General features: G+C 39.3%; 1 protein-coding gene across 1 annotated transcript in view; it reads right to left on the bottom strand.

Annotated features, from left to right (window-relative positions):
• DGKK (diacylglycerol kinase kappa) overlaps nt 1-19,310 on the bottom strand; it is a 164,938-nt gene that overhangs the window by 47,632 nt on the left and 97,996 nt on the right. Inside the window, exons 5-7 of the mRNA XM_053580723.1 lie at nt 1,706-1,841; nt 1,002-1,108; nt 553-675 (exon numbers count right to left, since the gene is read on the bottom strand). Coding sequence (XP_053436698.1) covers nt 553-675; nt 1,002-1,108; nt 1,706-1,841 — 366 coding nt within the window. The remainder of the gene's footprint in view (nt 1-552; nt 676-1,001; nt 1,109-1,705; nt 1,842-19,310) is intronic.

The raw sequence follows: 19,310 nt of genomic DNA on the forward strand, positions 1-19,310 counted from the left end.
GAATCAAGACTCTTTACTGGCTGCATGACCTTGGGCAGATTGCTTTACTTTTCTGAAACTGACTTGTATCATCTGTAAATGGGGATAATAAAACCTTATTAAGTTGTTGTAAGGATTAATTAATGTGTAAAGCACTCAAAACATAGTAGCAATAATAATGTGTTAATATTATTCCACTCTCAATTAACCACTATTAATTAACAAAGATTACAACTTTCTGGGATATAGTGGATGAGGAAGGGAAGTTTCTTAAAGGTAGACTCAGAACTTATTTTTAAATTACGCATACTGTCATTAGAGTTAACCTTTCCCATTTGCTAGTAGGCTTTGCCAGTTAGGAACTATTAAAGAGTCTTAAAAATTTCTCCCAAAGCCTCCATAGCCAGATATAGAAATGCAGAACACCAAGCTCTATACATGAAATCAATACCATCTGTTTTAGGATAAGGACTTCTGAGATTTCTGTCTATGTATATGCACAGTCAAGCTCCAATCCACCCCTTCCCCAGAAGTCAAGTTCTTTAGGTGTCAAGGATATGGGTAGAGTCTTACTGTAGCATTACACCACAGGCAGCGGAAATCTTGAAGTCTCTGATAACTGCCGCAACTCTCATGACATACTGCACAACGAGAGCTGACAGGCATGTTTCCTTCTACCCATTGATGGGGCATGGTCTGCTGGAGGGTAAATAGAGACAAGAGGTAGCAGTTAGAGATATAAGGAAAAGAAGGTACAGCTAGAATAATTATACTAACTCATGGAGGACATTAGGTAAAAACCCCAAGTTCTTCATGGTCTTGTCCTCCCTGCTCCAGTGCTAGTGACCAATGACAAGTGGAAGTTGGGGATTTTCAATCTTCCAGATTGGTTAGATTGTAAGCCTGGGGAAGAGGCTGACTTTGCATGTCTAGAAACAGGAAGAAGACTTTCTTGCCTTGTGTGTCCTGACTGAAGGGGAGAATGGAGAGAGTGACTGTGGCAGGGTATAGCTGATACTTACTACTTCATCTGCAGGCAGAAGGAGGTCATCAGTGATGGACAATGTATTCCACTTGCAATCTTTGCTTGCTCTCAAAGCACATAATCTGTGAGATTTCACTTTGCACACTGTGAGGAAAATAAAAAAAAGGATGGATGTGAATCTGGTAACAGTAAAAAATTCTAATTCCCTTCCCTAAGATTGTCTGAAAGTTAGAAAAATAGTTCTGATCCACCTCCAAATACCTATTTTCAGTATGAGCCAGTTCATTTTTATTCCTATTTGCTCCAGGGATGCCCAACCTTTGTTATTCTGCCATACATTGGAAAAAAGAAGAGTTTTCTTGTACCATACATTAAATACACAAACACTTATAAAAGCTGATGAGTAAAAAAAAAGGTCTTGGCATAATTTTGTGGTATTTGACACCACATTTAAGAAAAACTAACCTTAAATAATCCATATGTGGCCCATGGGCCACAGGTCAGACACCCCTAATATTTTCTAATATCTGACCAGAATGGAAATTGTTGATAAGAATGAGGTGATTTCTGTCTTTTCTACCCTGTGACCATGTAGTCTTATCTCTCCATACCAAACCCTCTATTTTCATTCATGAGAATTCCCCCTCATGCTATTTTCTCCCCATCTCCTTTCCTCAATCAGGTTTAACCTCATACCAGAGTCAGTGACCTAGCATGAGTCAGTAATACTAAATCCTGTACCTTCACAGACAATAGTATCTCTAGATAAGGCAGGAATGCTCTCTCGACAAACATTGCAATGCTGTATCTGGTGGCTGTAGCTGGAGTACCAATAGTGCATTCCAACAAGGAAAGGGTTGTTTTCTGCTGCAGGTATCTAAAATAAAGAGAAGAGACAATGGAGGGTTAATCACAGAGATGGATTAGGGAAGGACAGAAAATCTGCTTCTAGGGCTAAACTGGCCTGCTATATAGATGTTAGAGTATATGAAGAAGACTGAAAGTTGGAGCTAATATCTGGGATTTTTTTTTTTTTTGAGACAGAGTTTCAGTCTGTTGCCCTGGGTAGAGTGCTACGTCATCATAGCTCACAGCAACCTCCAACTCTTTGGCTCAAGCAATCCTCTTGCCTCGGCCTCCTGAGACTATAGGCACCCTCCACAACACCCGGCTAGTTTTTTTATTTTAGCAGAGACAGGTCCTTGCTCTTGCTCAGGCTGGTCTTGAAGTCCTAAACTCAAGCAATCCACCTGCCTCGGCCTCCCAGAATGCTAGGATTTTTGTTTTTGCTTTTTTTCTTTTTAGCTCAAGCAATCCACCTGCCTTGGCCTCCCAGAATGCTAGGATTTTTGTTTTTGCTTTTTTTCTTTTTGTCAGAGGTTTTAGAAAAGGAAAAGGATAGAGAGGCAGATCCTGGAAAAGAAGCTGAAGGCAGGACCACTTGGCTAACCACTCTATCGGCTTAATCCAAACAAAATTTGTTCCTTGCCTTTGGCAAATGGAGGTGGTGAGATGAACATTCAGTGATAGCCAAATGCTGTGGCCAGGAATGGAAGGGAGGAAGTAGGGCTCTGACTTTGTGATAAGGACTCTTGTCAGGCTTTCACTACTTCCTGGAGATGTGCACTACCCCTCCTGGCTACCAGGTGAGCAAAGCATTGCCTTATCTGGACAATAGTTTCATCTCGGGGGCTGCTTGTTCAAGTATTCTTTTCTGAATACCACACCCTATCTGTCTATAGCAGTTTTCTGATTAATCAACTTAATTTATTCAATAATTCATTAAATAGGTATTTACTGAGTAACTTACTATATGCTTGACATTTTTCAAGGCATTTGAGATACAGTGATAAGAAAGACAGAATTGTTACCCTCATGGAGTGGTATTCTGCTTGGTGTCTTCTTTCATGCTATTGAATTTGACCTTTTTTGATAACATGCCTGTTATTACTGCATTTGTATATCATGGCCTGACTTTCATGACTATAGGAAGGCACAGGGTATACCAGCAACAGTTTTGGAATTGAAAGGGGAAACCCAAGTTCGTTCTGCATATGCCTTCTACAGGTCCCTTCCACATTTTCTTTAATTCCTATGAATGTCTGATTTTCTCCATTTTGCCTTCCTCTGGAGTTTAGACATACACATTTTTTTTTTTTTTTTTTGTAGAGACAGAGTCTCACTTTATGGCCCTCGGTAGAGTGCCGTGGCCTCACACAGCTCACAGCAACCTCCAGCTCCTGGGCTTAAGCGATTCTCTTGCCTCAGCCTCCCAAGTAGCTGGGACTACAGGTGCCCGCCACAACGCCCGGCTATTTTTTGGTTGCAGTTTGGCCGGGGCCGGGTTTGAACCCGCCACCCTCGGTATTTGGGGCTGGCGCCTTACCGACTGGGCCACAGGCGCCGCCCGACATACACATTTTTTTTAATTCTTGACATTATAATGGGTTGGCTGTGTAAAGGTATGACAAGACTTTAAAAAGTACTATATTTTCTCCTTGATGTCAGCTGATAGTGGTCCATTAGAGAGTGGTCCATTGAGGGCTCTAGTACATTATGTGTTCAAACTTGATCAATTTCCAGGAATTAGCCATCTAAGATCACTTCTTACCCTTTTTGACATGTTGGCTATGTGCTAAACTACTGCTGAATTGACCTGGAAGCTTCTGAAAGGAAAAGCTACTTTGATGAGCTAAAAGCTCACGTGTTCGGGGACTGCTTTGTAATTGCAATATTTATTGTACATTGAGATGCTAGAAAGATCTAGGAAGATCAAAGTAGAAGGTGAAGAGTTTGAGGAAGTGACATAGCCTTAGCTTTGGCATGCTGAGTTCCTAGCACTTTTCTACTACCCAAACCACTTGATTATAATTCTGCAATAGTCTCCTTCCTTCACCCAATAATAACTAAGATTCTACTATGTGCCAAATACCGTGTTAGACCCTGAAGCATCAGAGATAAATAAGCATAATTGTTTCCTTCAAGGAGTTTGACAAATTCTGAAACAGATTATTCCAATATGTAGTGACAAGTGAGCTCTTTTAGCATGTGCAGATTTATATGGGACAAAGTGGAAGAAATGCAGAATTCTGCCTAGATAAAATAATGAATTTCATGGCCCAACTGCCTATTGAATATAAAGGAATATATAAAACAGATATTGCTTAGGTTCAGCAGTTAAGAAAGTGGAATTTATATTTCTGGTGTGCATCCTGTTCTATAAGAAAACGTTGATGCAACTCTGGATGAATATGTGTGGTGGCTTTAATTGTGACCCCTCCCAGAATGTTCAGATCCTAACTCCTGGTACATATTAATGTGGCCTCATTTAGAAATACAGTCTTTACAGTTGTAATCATGTTAAGATGAGGTCATACTAAATTAGAGTAGGCCCTAATTCAATGACTGGTGTTCTTATAAGAAGAGGGAAATTTGGACACAGACACACACAAAGAGAATACCTTATGAAGATACAGAGCATACAGACACAAGGGAGAATACCATGTAACCTTGAAAGCAGAGATTGGATTAGGTAAGGAATAACACAATTTTCCTGAAACTAGGAAGAGACAAAGACGGATCCTCCCCAAGAGCCTTCACAGAGAACATGGCCTGAAGACACCTTGATATGGAACTTCTAGACTACAGAATTGTGAGAGTAAGCTGCCTAAGCCACCCAGTTTGTGGTTATTTGTTATGCCAGTCCCAGGAAATGATACAGATTTTGGTACTGGGAAGTGAGGTGCTTCTGTAACAGATACCTAAAAATATGGAAGTGGCTTTGGAATCGTGTAATGGGTAAAAGCTGGAAGAATTTTGAGGCACAAGATAGAAAAAACATAGGTTGCCTTGTGCAGTATGTTGCTGAAAATATGAACTTTAAGGTACCTCTGGTGAGGTCTTAGGTGGAAATGAGGAATATATTATTGGAAACTGGAGGAAAGGTGATAGCTTTTATAAAGTAACAGAGAACTTGGCTGAATTTTCTTCTACTACTGGGCGATAATTAGAATAAACTTGAATGGTTAGTTGAGGAGATTTCCAAGCAAAGTGTAGAAGGTGTAGCTTGGCTTCTCTTTGCTGTTTATAGTAAAATGTGAAAGATAAGAGATACATTGAGGAAAGAACTTGTGTTAGTCTTCTCAGGCTGCCATAACAAAATATTATAGACTGGATGGCTTAAACAACAGAAATCTATTTTCTCACAGTTAAGAGCTAGGAAGTCCAAGATTGGTGTCAGCCAATTCAATTCCTGGTGAGTGCTCCTTTCCTGGCTTGTAGGTAGACTTACATGGTCTTTCCTTGGTGTGTGCACCTTTTCTTCTTTTTCTGTTCTTATAAGGCCACTAATCTTATTAGATTAGGTCTCTATCCATATGACCTCATTTAACTTTAATTATTTCTTAAAAGTCCTATCTTCAAATACAGTCACATTGGTACTTAGTACTTCAACATATGAATTTGAGTGGAGGGCACACAATTCAGTCCATAACAGAACTAGTAAGCAAAAAGTCACCAGAACTTGGCTCTGTGCCTGTGGCTCAAGCGGCTAAGGCTCAAGCCACATACACCTGAGCTGGTGAGTTCAAAGCCAGCCTGGGCCCGCCAAACAACAATGATGGCTGCAACCAAAAAATATCCAGGCATTGTGGCGGGTGCCTGTAGTCCCAGCTACTTGGGAGGTGGAGGCAGAAGAATCGGTTGAGCCCAGGAGTTTGAGGTTGCTGTGAGCTGTGATGCCACAGCAAAGTCACTAGAACTTAAAGATTTGGAAAATCCTTGGCCTATTCATGTTCCAAAACTCAAGAAAGTATGCTCTGTAGAGAAACACCAAGGGTGTGGCTGGAAAAATTTTTCCTAGAGAGATTAGGTGTGGGACACATGGATCCAATGAACTATTCAGTAGAACACATCAGCTTGGGCTGAAGGGCACACACATAGTACAAAATGAGGATGGTTTTGTTAGACTTCTGACATTCTACACATATGAAATGGACTGATAAAGCTACTCAGCCGTGAGCATGTATTATCTGTCAAGAAAATAGAAGAATTACATCCAAGGGTGGCTCAGAGGCAAGCAAGCCCTCTGAGAGAGCCTCAGAAGCCAAAAGTGCTGCTGTTGCTGCCAAAGACCCAAAGAGTACCAGCAGAGCCACTCCCTCCTTTATTTCTGAGGGTGGAGTTGCTTCCTGGGTTCTAGAAGGTGGGTCCACCTCTTTGGTTACTGGGGGGAGCTGCCACTTTAGTGGGCTGTGAGTGTGGGGCCAGAGAACAGAACCTGGAGCCACAGAGAATTATTCTCAAGTCTATAAAACCTAATGGAATTTGCCCTGCTGGGTTGCCAACTTTCTTTAGACCAGTAACCTTTTTACTCCTTCCATTTTCTCCCTTTCAGAATGGCAATGTCCATACTATGCTGTCCCTACATTGCACATGTATATTGGACACAGATAACTTTTTCTAGGTTCGCAGGTCCACAGATGGAGAGGAATTTTTCCCCAGGGTAAACCATACACATTGTCTCACTCATACTTCATTTAGATTATTTAGAGTTAATACTGGAATAGACTGAGGCTTTGGGGAATGTTGAGACAGTGGTGGATGTATTTTGTATGTGGGAAGGACATGAATTTTGGGGGACTATAATTGGAATTTCTAGTGTATTGTTATAGGTTGAATTGTGTCTCCCCCCCAAAATAGGTTCAAGCCCTACCCTCCAGCATCTGTGAATGCGACTTTATTTTAAATGGAGGTCTTTGAAGATACAATCAATTTAGGATTAGGTCATACTGATGAGGATGGGCCTCAATTCAATTACTGATATTCTTATCAAAAGAGGGAAATTTGAACACAAATATACACAGAGAAGAGAGAACCATGTGAAGATACAGAGCACACACACACGGAGGGGAAGACTATGTGATGATGGAGGTAGAGATTGTGTCTACAAGCTAAGTAACACCAAGAATTATAACAACCACCAGAAGTTAGGAACAGGCAAAAGAAGGATCCTCCCTTAAACCCTTCAGAGAGATCATGGCCCTGAAGATACCTTGATTTCCAACTTTGGGCCTCCAGGACTATGACAGAATACATTTCTATTGTTTTAAGTCATAAAGTTTGTGGTAATTTGTTATAGCAGCTCTAGGAACCTAATATAATATGCCATTACAGTCCTTCTAACTTGCCGAAATGGATTAAAAATCCATTCTTTTCTTTTTGAAAAATGTACTCATCCCTGTGATTTTCTGAAAATAAAATCCCATTTTGTAGACAGATTCAAAACTATGGCAGGTACATAAACCACTGATCTCTAAATGCTAAGGAAGGCAATTTCGCTTAAAACTTTAAGTGTGTGGTTGTTGGGTTTTTGTGTTTGATGTTTATCCTCTCTAAAATACTTAGGTGAATATATTCATGTAGAATCCATTGCTCCAGTAAGATTCTTCACCTGAAATGGACTGAAGGTGTGCCACCTCCCATATCATATGTTGAAATTCTAACCCTCAGTGTGATGGTATTAGGGGGTAGGGCCTTTAGGAAGTGATTAGGTCATAAGGGTGGAGTCCTCATGAATGGGATTAGTGCTTTATAATAAAAGAGACCTCAGAGAATTTTCTCACTCCCTTTCCCACCGTATGAGAATACAACAGTCTATGAACCAGAAAGCGGGTCCTCACCAGACGTTGAGTCTGCCAATGCCTTGATCTTGGACTCTTTAGCCTCCAGAAATTTGAAAAATAAATACTTGCTATTTAAGCAACCCAGTCTTTGTTATTTTGTTATAGCAGCCCAATCTGACCAAGAGAAAAATTGGTACTGAGAAGTGGGGGTGCTGCTGTAAAAAATAAATAAAAATGTAGAAACAACGTTGGAACTGGGTAATGAGTAGAGGGTAGAAGAATTGTGAGGTACATGTTTTTTAAAAAAAGCCTAGCTTGACATTATGGAATTTTGAAGATGATTTTAGTGAGCACTCAGAAAGGAAAAAAAAAAAAAAAACAAAACTGTAGAGAGTTTGTAAGTAATCATGAACAAACTGTTAGCAGGAATAAGGACAGTAAAGGCCATTCTTAGGAAGTCTGAGATGAAAATGAGGAACACCTTATTGGAAATTAGAGAAAAGATGATCCTTGTCATAAAGTGGCAAATAACTTGGCTGCTTTATGTTTATGTTCTATTGTTTTGTGGAAGGTAGAACTTTTGAGTGATAACATCAGGTATGTTAACTGAGGATACTTGGTTCCTCCTGACTGCATTTAGTAAAATGTGAAAGAAGGAATGATAGCAAAATGTCAAAATAGGAGTTCTGTAGCTTCACCCACTCCCCAGAAATCCAACTAGTAACTATACACAGGCAAGAATTCACACAGAGAATTCCCCCGGACTTACAATTTCTACAGTTGGAAAAGAGAGTTTTAAGGGACATTTCTTTTCCTCCCTATTCTGGGACCCTTGGCAGGAGGCTCACTCCTGTCTTGTCCTATGGGAAACATTACAGGTCCCAACAGGGCTAGACCACCTGGGGTCAGTTAGAAATGAAGAAAGAGGGTGGGGCTCACAGTGGCCAGTGTACAGATGTTGATGGTGGTTTTGTATTTCTTCCAATAGGAGTGCCACTCCAGAGGAACTAGCCAGTAGCATCATGCTACAGGAGACATGATTCACAGGTCTTCCAGGCTTGAATCCCTAGTCAGCATCCTTCATAGCCTGGGTGCTCTAATTAAGTCTTCTCCAGGCTGAAAGGCAAACTGTTAGTTCAGCAGTTACGCACAGAGGGAACACCTGCCCCCAACCAACCTTAGCAGTGGAAAAGTAAGTTCCAAGGATCAAATTAAGTCTTTTGAAAACTAGGAAGCAACTGAATGATTACCCACAGAGGAAGCATCTGGTCCCACCCAAGCTCAGCTGTGGAGCAATGACTACACTAAACCTTAGTGCCCTGCCTGGGCCTACCCTAGGCTGAGAGGCGATCCCAAGTCCACATATATCTGTGGAGCACAGCCTCTTGCTCTGCCCATCCCAATGTGGCCAAGCAGCAACCCCAGAGACTTCACTCAGCCTTTGAGGCCATCACAGTCCTGCCCAACTACAGATTACAACAATAGTACCACCTAGCCAGGGAAGTCAACCTGAAACTTGCCCTATCAGAGATGATTGCAGAGCTCAGCCAGCAATCCCATATGATGGCAGAGTATAGCCATTGGTGTCACTGGACCATGGAGAACAACTGGCAATACTATTCAACCTCAGCGCATAGAAAGTGACCTAGTCCAACTAGAGAACCTGACATTAAGGTCAGCCTATCAGAGGTTGCTAACAGCTGACCCATCCAGAATTCCTAACTAGACTAAATAGTAAAAGTCTGTCACCACCAAAAGCTACTTGCAAAGGCTAGAAGAGGTGACTGTCTTCTCAAATGCCCAGGCAGAAATGTAAGGACACAAGATTATGAAAAACTGGGGAAATATAACATTAAAAAAAGAAATGAATAAAGCTCCAGTAATGGACCCAGAAGAAATGAAGATCTATAAAGTAGGTGACAAAGAATTCAGCATAAGCCTCTGATGGATGTTCAGGTAGCTACAACATGGATAGAAAATTAAATGAAATTTGGTAAACAATTCATAAACAAAATGGGAAGTCTGAAAAAGAAATAAAAACAATAACAGTAATAAAAACCAAATAGAAATTCTAGATAAAGAATATAATTGAAGTGAAAAATTCAATGAAAGTCTTTAATAGCAGACTTAATCAAGCAGAAAAAGAATGAGTGAGCTCAAAGACAGGGTGTTTGAAATTATACAATCATAAGTGCAAAAATAAAAAAAAATAGGAAAGAATGAGGAAAGCTGGCAGAATTTATGCTTCTGGTTCATCATTAAATGATCTAATCTTCACATCATTGGAATTCTTGAGAAAGAGAGGGAAAGGGGCCTAGAAAGCATAGAAAGAAATAATGTCTAAAAATTTCCCGTGTCTGGGAAAAGACAACACCATAGTGATAAAGGAAGCTCAGATGTTGCCAACCAAATTCAACCCAAAGAGAAGATCACCAGGATACATCATATTCAAATTATCAAAAATCAAAGACAAAGAATACTAAAATCAGCAAGAGATAAGAAAAATATCACATTCAAGTGAACCCCAATACACCTTTCAGTGCATTTCCCAGCAGAAACACTATATGCAAGGTGAGAATGGGGTGACATTTGAAGTGCTGAAGGAAGAAAATAAAGCTTACAAACTGAGAACCCTTTACCCAGCAAAGCTGTCTTCAGAAATGAGGGAGAAATAAATACTTTCCCAGACAAATAAAGGCTAAGTTTGCCGGGGGCTCAGTGGGTAGGGCACTGGCTCCATATACCGAGGGTGGTGGGTTCAAACCCAGCACTGGCCAAATTGCAACAACAACAACAACAACAACAACAACAACAACAACAACAAAAAATAGCTACGCATTGTGGCGGATGCCTGTGGTCCCCGCTACTTGGGAGGCTGAGGCAAGAGAATTGCCTAAGCTCAGGAGTTGGAGGTTGTTGTGAGCTGTGATGCTACGACACTCTACTGAGGGCAATAATTTGAGACTGTCTCAATAAAAAAAAAAAAGCTAATTTTGTCACCATTAGGCCTAATTTATAGGAATTGATAAAGGAAGTTCTTTAAGTTGAAATGAAAGGCTTCTAATTAATAAAAAACATTAAAGTAAGAAACACAGTAGTATTGGTAACACATAGTCATAATTTTCTAATACTGTAAAGGTTGTGTATAAAGCAATTTTATCCCTTCTAGGAGGGCTAAAAGATAAAACATTTTAAGATGGAAGTACAACACATTGTTAAGGGATACAAATTACAGAAACAAACCCATTTTGTTTTGACACCAAATTTATAAAAGTTTGGGGGGAGTGAAATTGTAGAATTTTTGTATGCATTAAAGGCAAGTTGTTTTGGGCTTAAATTAGCCTGTTTTAAGGATAAGATATATAAGCCTTTGTTCATCAGTTCTAACATCATGATTATAGAAAAGTTGGAAACTTTTCCTCCAATATCAGGGACAAGACAAGAATGCCCACTTTCACCACTTTTTTTCAGCACAGCTCTGAAAATTCTAACCAGAGCAATTAGGCAGGCAAAAGAAATAAAAGACATCCTAATAGGAAAGAAGGAGGTGAAATTGTCTCTATTTGCTGACAACATGATCTCATATATAAATAATCTTAAAGATTCTAACAAAAATCTGCTAGAACTGATATACAAAATCAACATACAAAAATCAATAGCATTTCTATATACAGGTTGAGTATCCTTTTATCCAAAATTTGGGACCAGAAGTGTATCAGATTTCAGATTTTTTTTCAGATTTTGAAATATTTGCATTATACTTACTGGGTGATTCTAAAAATCTGAAATTAAAAATGCTCCAGTGAGCATTTCCTTTAACTAACATGTTGGTGCTAACAAAGTTTTGGATTTTAGAGTATTTTGGATTTCAGATTTTCAAATTTTGGATGTTCAACCTATCTTAATAATGAATTATCTGAAAAGGAAAGTAAGAAAACAATCCTATTTATAATAGGAAAAAAAAGTAATTAGGTATAAATTTGACCAGGGCGGTAAAATATCTATATATTGAAAACTATAAAAGACTGATTTACAGATTGCCTGAGCTCACAGGTTTGAGACCAGCCTGAGCAAGAGTAAGACCTTGTCTCTAAAAAAAATAGCTGGGCATTGTGGCGGGTGCCTGTAGTCCCAGCTACTTGGGAGACTGAGGCACACTTGAGCCCAATAGTTTGCTGTGAACTATGATGTCATGGCACGCTAGGGAGGGTGACAAAGTGAGACTCTGTCATAAAATAAAATAAAATAAAATAAAAGACTGATTTTAAAAAGTGGAAGAAAATACAAATAAATGGAAAGATAGCCCATGTTCATGGATTGGAGAATTAATATTGTGAAAATACTGATACTACCCAAAGTGATCTACAGATTCATTACAATCCTTATCAAAATTCTGATGTCATTTTTCACAAAAATGGAAAAGACAACCCCTAAATTTGTATGGAACCACAAATGACCATGAATAGCCAAAACAATTCTGAGAAAAAGAACAAAGCCAGAAGTGTCACACTCCCTGATTTTGAAACATATGAAGTGATTATAATCAAAATAGCATGGTACTGGCATAAAAACACACAATGACCAATGGAACAAGATAGAAAATCTGGAAATAATCCATTCATGGATCAATGGGCACTTGGGCTTCTTCCATGACTTAGCGTACACCATGGAATATTATGCAGCCTTAAAGAAAGATGGAGACTTTACCTCTTTCATGTTTACATGGATGGAGCTGGAACATATTCTTGTTAGTAAGGTATCTCAAGAATGGAAGAAAATGTGTGGAAGGCTGACATCACAGCATCTATTTTGTAGGCCAAGTGCTATTTCCGGTACTAACAGACTTAAGTTTCTATTTCCCTGCAAATGCTAGGCCTAAGTTTCTATTTCCCTGCAAACGCCAGGCCTCTTCTCGTAGATCACGTGAGCGAAACTTGGAAGCTTGCCGTTTGGAACTTATCTACACCAAGGCCAGGTTGCTTGGATACCTGGTGACGTAAACCTCCTCCTTCACCTACCCTTATATACCCTGGAAGAACTTTGCAATAAATGAGACTTGATCAGACTCCTGTCTTGTCTCCATTCTTCACGCCCCTTGCCCCTTTTTCATTCTCACCCCCTCCTCCAGGTATCCCTGTCCACTGACCCGCGGGCCGGGTCACGTGGTGCCCGAACAGGGACCTGGATACGAGGGAAAAGGTGAAGAAGCTACTGGAGGCAGCCGGCCAGCTCAGAGAAACATCGGGACCTGGTCACGCAGTAGCCTGCTGCACTGGAACAAGGATCTCGGTGAGTAAAAGGGCAAAAATGTTTTCTGTCTCTTTAAAACCCCCTTACTCTTTTTGAGAGCTAAAACCTACACCTCTGCCTTAGGCCAGAGGTTGGGAGGAGGAGAGGAGAGCTCTCTTGCTCCCTTTTCTACCATATGAGGACACAAGGGGAAGATGGTCTTCAATGAATGAGGAAGTAGACCCTCACGAGGTACTGAATCTGCCAGCACCTTGATCTTGGATTCCCCAGCTTCCAGAAGTGTAAGAAATAAGTGTTTGTTGTTTAAGCCACCTAGTCTATGATACTTTTGTTATAGCAACCTTAAGACATCACTACTGATGGTAGCTAAGTGTATCCTGGGTCCCTTTCAACATAATCCAGAACTCAGATATGTACATCAATTATTTATCTATTAGTTATATGAAAGTCTAGGTGTTTTATTACTTTAAAGCACTTTCCAAATGTGTGGATTTTAAAATTAAGTGTTTGCAAAGTGCATAAAAGTCTCAGATGACACATCCCACAAAGTATTAAATCTTCTACAGATGAAACTCCTTAAAGGACTCTTGTTTGGGATGGCTTATATGATGACAGATTGAATTTAGATAAAACAAAGTCGGTGGTTTATGCTGTAACATGACTTCAACTGCTCGATTCTATCAAGGTTTGAGTAATTACAGAAGAATTTTAGGGCCTCCTAGAATGGCCATTGGTAGGGTAACTATGTTGTTCAAATCAGAACAGTTTTTTTTTTGTAGAGACAGAGTCTCACTTTATCGCCCTCAGTAGAGTGCCATCGCATCACACAGCTCACAGCAACCTCCAACTCCTGGGCTTAGGCGATTCTCTTCCCTCAGCTTCCTGAGAAGCTGGGACTGCAGGCGCCCGCCACAACACCCAGCTATTTTTTTTGTTGCAGTTTGGCTGAGGCTGAGTTTGAACTCACCACCCTCGGTATATGGGGGCGGCACCCCAGAACACTTTCAACAGTGAAAAGAGAACTATAAATAGTTATAGTGGGACAAGTGTAAACTGGGTTCAGCCTGAGCAAACCACTAGCCCTGGAGACACAGTGAATGATCCAGGGTCATTTAGCCAATCCGAAGTTATTTGTGGATCTATATACAATTCAGTTGTCTAGCATAGTATTCTTACACCATAATCACAAAGGTTGGGGATTACAGGAAAGAAATAAGAGAATTAATTAGGCAGAATTGAAGATGTGCTTCCAAGAACATACATTAAGGGTTAGAAGAGCTACAGTCTTAATTCTGTTGGAATGAACTATATGATTTTAGGCAAGAAAACTTAACCTCTCTGAGGGTGTTTTCTCAACTGCTTAATGAAATCTTGGAATCATAAGCTTTTCAAGTTGAAAGAATGTTGGAGTTCATTTACTTTGCTCACTTGAAAAAATAATTTATCACATCTTGACAAGGAGTTGTTTAAATAGAGGATGTCCTAAAAGTTGCTCATAGAGTCACCATATATAGGGAAAATGGGAAATTGTAGCTAAATGTACCTTTATTTACAAAATATTTATTACAAAATTTTACAAAATATTCTTTACATGTTGGCCGCCTCCATGTAAAATTTCATAATGAATATTTTGTAAATAAAGATAAATTTAGCTACAATTTCCCATTTTCCCTATGTATGGTAACCTTATGGGCAACTTTTGGGACACCTTGTAGTTTGTTTGTAATATTTCCAGTGAGAGGAACTTTTCACCTCAAGAGGCAGCGGATGCCATTCCTGCAGCTTACAGTGAATGTTAGAAAGTTTTTTCTTCTACTATATCAAAGTTTAAGAAAAACTTAAGATTTAGAGCTTTAGGAACATTGAATAGATTCTTTTACAAGAAATTTAGTTCCCTATCTTTTCTTTTTTATTTTTTTTTTATTGTTGGGGATTCATTGAGGGTACAATAAGCCAGGTTACACTGATTGCAATTGTTAGGTAAAGTCCCTCTTGCAATCATGTCTTGCCCCCATAAAGTGTGACACACACCAAGGCCCCACCCACCTCCCTCCTTCCCTCTGTTTCCCCCCCATAACCATAATTGTCATTAATTGTCCTCATATCAAAATTGAGTACATAGGATTCATGCTTCTCCATTCTTGTGATGCTTTACTAAGAATAATGTCTTCCACGTCCATCCAGGTTAATACAAAGGATGTAAAGTCTCCATTTTTTTTAATGGCTGAATAGTATTCCATGGTATACATATACCACAGCTTGTTAATCCATTCTTGGGTTGGTGGGCATTTAGGCTGTTTCCACATTTTGGCGATTGTAAATTGAGCTGCAATAAACAGTCTAGTACAAGTGTCCTTATGATAAAAGGATTTCTTTCCTTCTGGGTAGATGCCCAGTAATGGGATTGCAGGATCAAATGGGAGGTCTAGCTTGAGAGCTTTGAGGTTTCTCCATACTTCCTTCCAGAAAGGTTGTACTAGTTTGCAGTCCCACCAGCAGTGTAAAAGTGTTCCCTTCTCTCCACATCCACGCCAGCATCTGCAGTTTTGAGATTTTGTGATGTGGGCCATTCTCACTGGGGTTAGATGATATCTCAGGGTTGTTTTGATTTGCATTTCTCTAATATATAGAGATGATGAACATTTTTTCATGTGTTTGTTAGCCATTCGTCTGTCGTCTTTAGAGAAAGTTCTATTCATGTCTCTTGCCCATTGATATAAAGGATTGTTGGCTTTTTTCATGTGGATTAATTTGAGTTCTCTATAGATCCTAGTTATCAAGCTTTTGTCTGATTGAAAATATGCAAATATCCTTTCCCATTGTGTAGGTTGTCTCCTTGCTTTGGTTATTGTCTCCTTAGCTGTACAGAAGCTTTTCAGTTGAATGAAGTCCCATTTGTTTATTTTTGTTGTTGTTGCAATTGCCATGGCAGTCTTCTTCATGAAGTCTTTCCCCAGGCCAATATCTTCCAGTGTTTTTCCTATGCTTTCTTTGAGGATTTTTATTGTTTCATGCCTTAAGTTTAAGTCCTTTATCCATCTCGAATCAATTTTTGTGAGTGGGGAAAGGTGTGGGTCCAGTTTCAGTCTTTTACATGTAGACATCGAGTTCTCCCAACACCATTTATTGAATAGGGAGTCTTTTCCCCAAGGTAAGTTCTTGTTTGGTTTATCAAAGATTAGGTGGTTGTAAAATGTTAGTTTCATTTCTTGGTTTTCAATTTGATTCCAAGTGTCTATGTCTCTGTTTTTGTGCCAGTACCATGCTGTCTTGAGCACTATGGCTTTGTAGTACAGACTAAAATCTGGTATGCTGATGCCCCCAGCTTTATTTTTGTTACAGAGAACTGCCTTACCTATACGGGGTTTTTTCCGGTTCCGTACAAAACGCAGAATCATTTTTTCCAAATCTTGAAAGTACGATGTAGGTATTTTGATAGGAATGGCATTCAATAGGTAGATTGCTTTGGGAAGTATAGACATTTTAACAATGTTGATTCTTCCCATCCATGAGCATGGTGTGTTCTTCCATTTGTTAATATCCTCTGCTATTTCCTTTCTGAGGATTTCATAGTTTTCTTTATAGAGGTCCTTCACCTCCTTCGTTAGGTATATTCCTAGGTATTTCATTTTCTTTGAGACTATGGTGAAGGGAGTTGTGTCCTTAATTAGCTTCTCATCTTGACTGTTATTGGTGTACACAAAGGCTACTGACTTGTGGACATTGATTTTATATCCTGAAGCATTACTGTATTTTTTAATGACTTCTAGGAGTCTTGTGGTTGATTCTTTGGGGTTCTCTAAGTATAAGATCATGTCGTCAGCAAAGAGGGAGAGTTTGACCTCCTCTGCTCCCATTTGGATTCCCTTTATTTCCTTGTCTTGCCTAATTGTATTGGCTAGAACTTCCAGCACTATGTTGAATAGTAAAGGTGACAGAGGACAACCTTGTCTGGTTCCAGTTCTAAGAGGAAAAGCTTTCAGTTTTACTCCATTCAGTAAAATATTGGCTGTGGATTTGTCATAGATAGCTTCAATCAGTTTTAGAAATGTGCCACCTATGCCTATACTCTTCAGTGTTCTAATTAGAAAAGGATGCTGGCTTTTATCAAATGCTTTTTCTGCATCTATTGAGAGGATCATGTGATCTTTATTTTTGCCTCTGTTAATATGGTGGATAACGTTTATAGACTTGCGTATATACACGTTAAACCAGCCTTGCATCCCTGGGATGAAGCCTTCTTGGTCATGATGAATGACTTTTTTGATGATAAGCTGTAATCTATTGGCTAGGATTTTGTTGAGAATTTTTGCGTCTATGTTCATGAGTGAGATTGGTCTGAAATTCTTCTTTTTGTTTGGGTCTTTTCCTGGTTTTGGTATCAGGGTGATGTTTGCTTCATAGAATGTGTTGGGGAAGATTCCTTCTTCCTCAATTTTTTGGAATAATTTCTGCAGTACAGGAATAAGCTCTTCCTTGAAGGCTTGATAGAATTCTGGAGTGAAGCCATCTGGACCAGGGCATTTTTTGGTTGGAAGCTTTTTTATTGTTTCTTTGATCTCAGTGCTTGAAATTGGTCTGTTCAGGAGCTCTATTTCTTCCTGGCTGAGTCTAGGGAGAGGGTGTGATTCCAAATATTGATCCATTTCTTTCAGATTGTCAAATTTCTGGGCATAGAGTTTCTGGTAGTATTCAGAGATGATCTCTTGTATCTCTGTGGGATCAGTTGTTATTTCCCCTTTATCATTTCTGATTGAGGTTACTAGAGATTTTACTTTTCTATTCCTCGTTAGTCTGGCCAATGGTTTATCTATTTTATTTATTTTTTCAAAAAACCAACTCCTTGTTTCATTAATTTTCTGAATGATTCTTTTGTTTTCAATTTCATTGATCTCTGATTTGATTTTGGATATTTCTTTTCTTCTACTGAGTTTAGGCTTAGATTGTTCTTCTTTTTCCAATTCCATAAGATCTCTTGTGAGATTGTTGATGCGCTCTATTTCTGTTTTTCTAATGTAGGCATCTAAAGCGATGAATTTTCCTCTCAAAACTGCTTTTCCAGTATCCCACAGGTTTTGGTAGCTTGTGTCTTCATTGTTGTTGTGCTCAAGGAAGTTAATGATTTCCTGTTTTATTTCTTCCTGCACCCATCTGTTATTCAACAGAAGATTGTTTAGTTTCCATGCCTTTGGGTGGAGTCGAGCATTTTTGTTAGAGTTGAGTTCCACCTTTAGTGCCTTATGGTCTGAGAAGATACAAGGTAAAATTTCAATTCTTTTGATTCTGTTGATAATTGTTTTGTGTCCCAGGATATGATCAATTTTGGAGAATGTTCCATGGGGTGATGAGAAGAATGTATATTCTTTATCTTTGGGATGGAGTGTTCTATATGCGTCTATCAAGCACAGTTGTTCTAGGGTCTCATTTAAGTCTCTTAGATCCTTGTTTAATTTCTGTTTAGAGGATCTGTCCAGCTCTGTAAGAGGAGTGTTAAGGTCCCCTGTTATTATGGTATTATCAGATATCATATTGCTCAGACTGAGTAAGGTCTGTTTCAAGAATCTGGGAGCATTCAAATTGGGTGCATAGATATTTAGAATTGAAATGTCTTCTTGTTGTATTTTTCCCTTGACCAATATAAAGTGACCATCTTTGTCTTTTTTGACTTTAGTTGCTTTAAATCCACATGTATCTGAAAATAAGATTGCAACTCCTCTTTTCTTCTGAATTCCATTTGCCTGAAAAATTGTCTTCCAACCCTTGACTCGGAGCTTTAATTTGTCTTTTGAAGCCAGGTGTGTTTCTTGCAGACAGCAAATGGATGGCTTGTGTTTTTTAATCCAGTGAACCAATCTATGTCTATTCAGTGGGGAATTCAAGCCATTAACATTTATTGAGATAATTGATAAGTGTGGTAGTATTCTATTCGTCTTATTTTGTGAGAGTCCATTGCTTAGTTTTATCTTTTGCATCAGTGTGGAAGTTCGGTTCTGTCCTTTAATCTCTGAGTTCTTACATTTCTGCTGATCCATTGTGGTGGTCAGTGTGCAGAATAGGTTGAAGTATTTCCTGTAGAGCTGGTCTTGTTGTGGTGAATTTCCTCAATGTGAGTATATCCGTAAATGATTTGATTTCTCCATCAATTTTGAAGCTTAGCTTAGCAGGGTACAGAATTCTGGGCTGGAAATTTTTCTGTTTAAGTAGATTAAAGGTAGTTGACCATTGTCTTCTTGCTTGGAAAGTTTCATTAGAGAAGTCTGCGGTCACTGTGATGGATTTGCCCCTGTAGGTCAACTGGCGCTTACTCCTGGCAGCTTGCAGAATCTTTTCTTTTGTCTTGACTTTGGACAGGTTCATCACAATGTGTCTTGGAGAAGCTCGGTTAGAGTTGAGGCGACCTGGGGTCCGATAGCCCTCTGAAAGCAGTGTGTCAGAATCTTTGGTGATATTTGGGAAATTTTCTTTTATAAGAT

The sequence above is a fragment of the Nycticebus coucang genome, chromosome X (assembly GCF_027406575.1).
Source record: "Nycticebus coucang isolate mNycCou1 chromosome X, mNycCou1.pri, whole genome shotgun sequence".
NCBI lineage: Eukaryota > Metazoa > Chordata > Mammalia > Primates > Lorisidae > Nycticebus > Nycticebus coucang.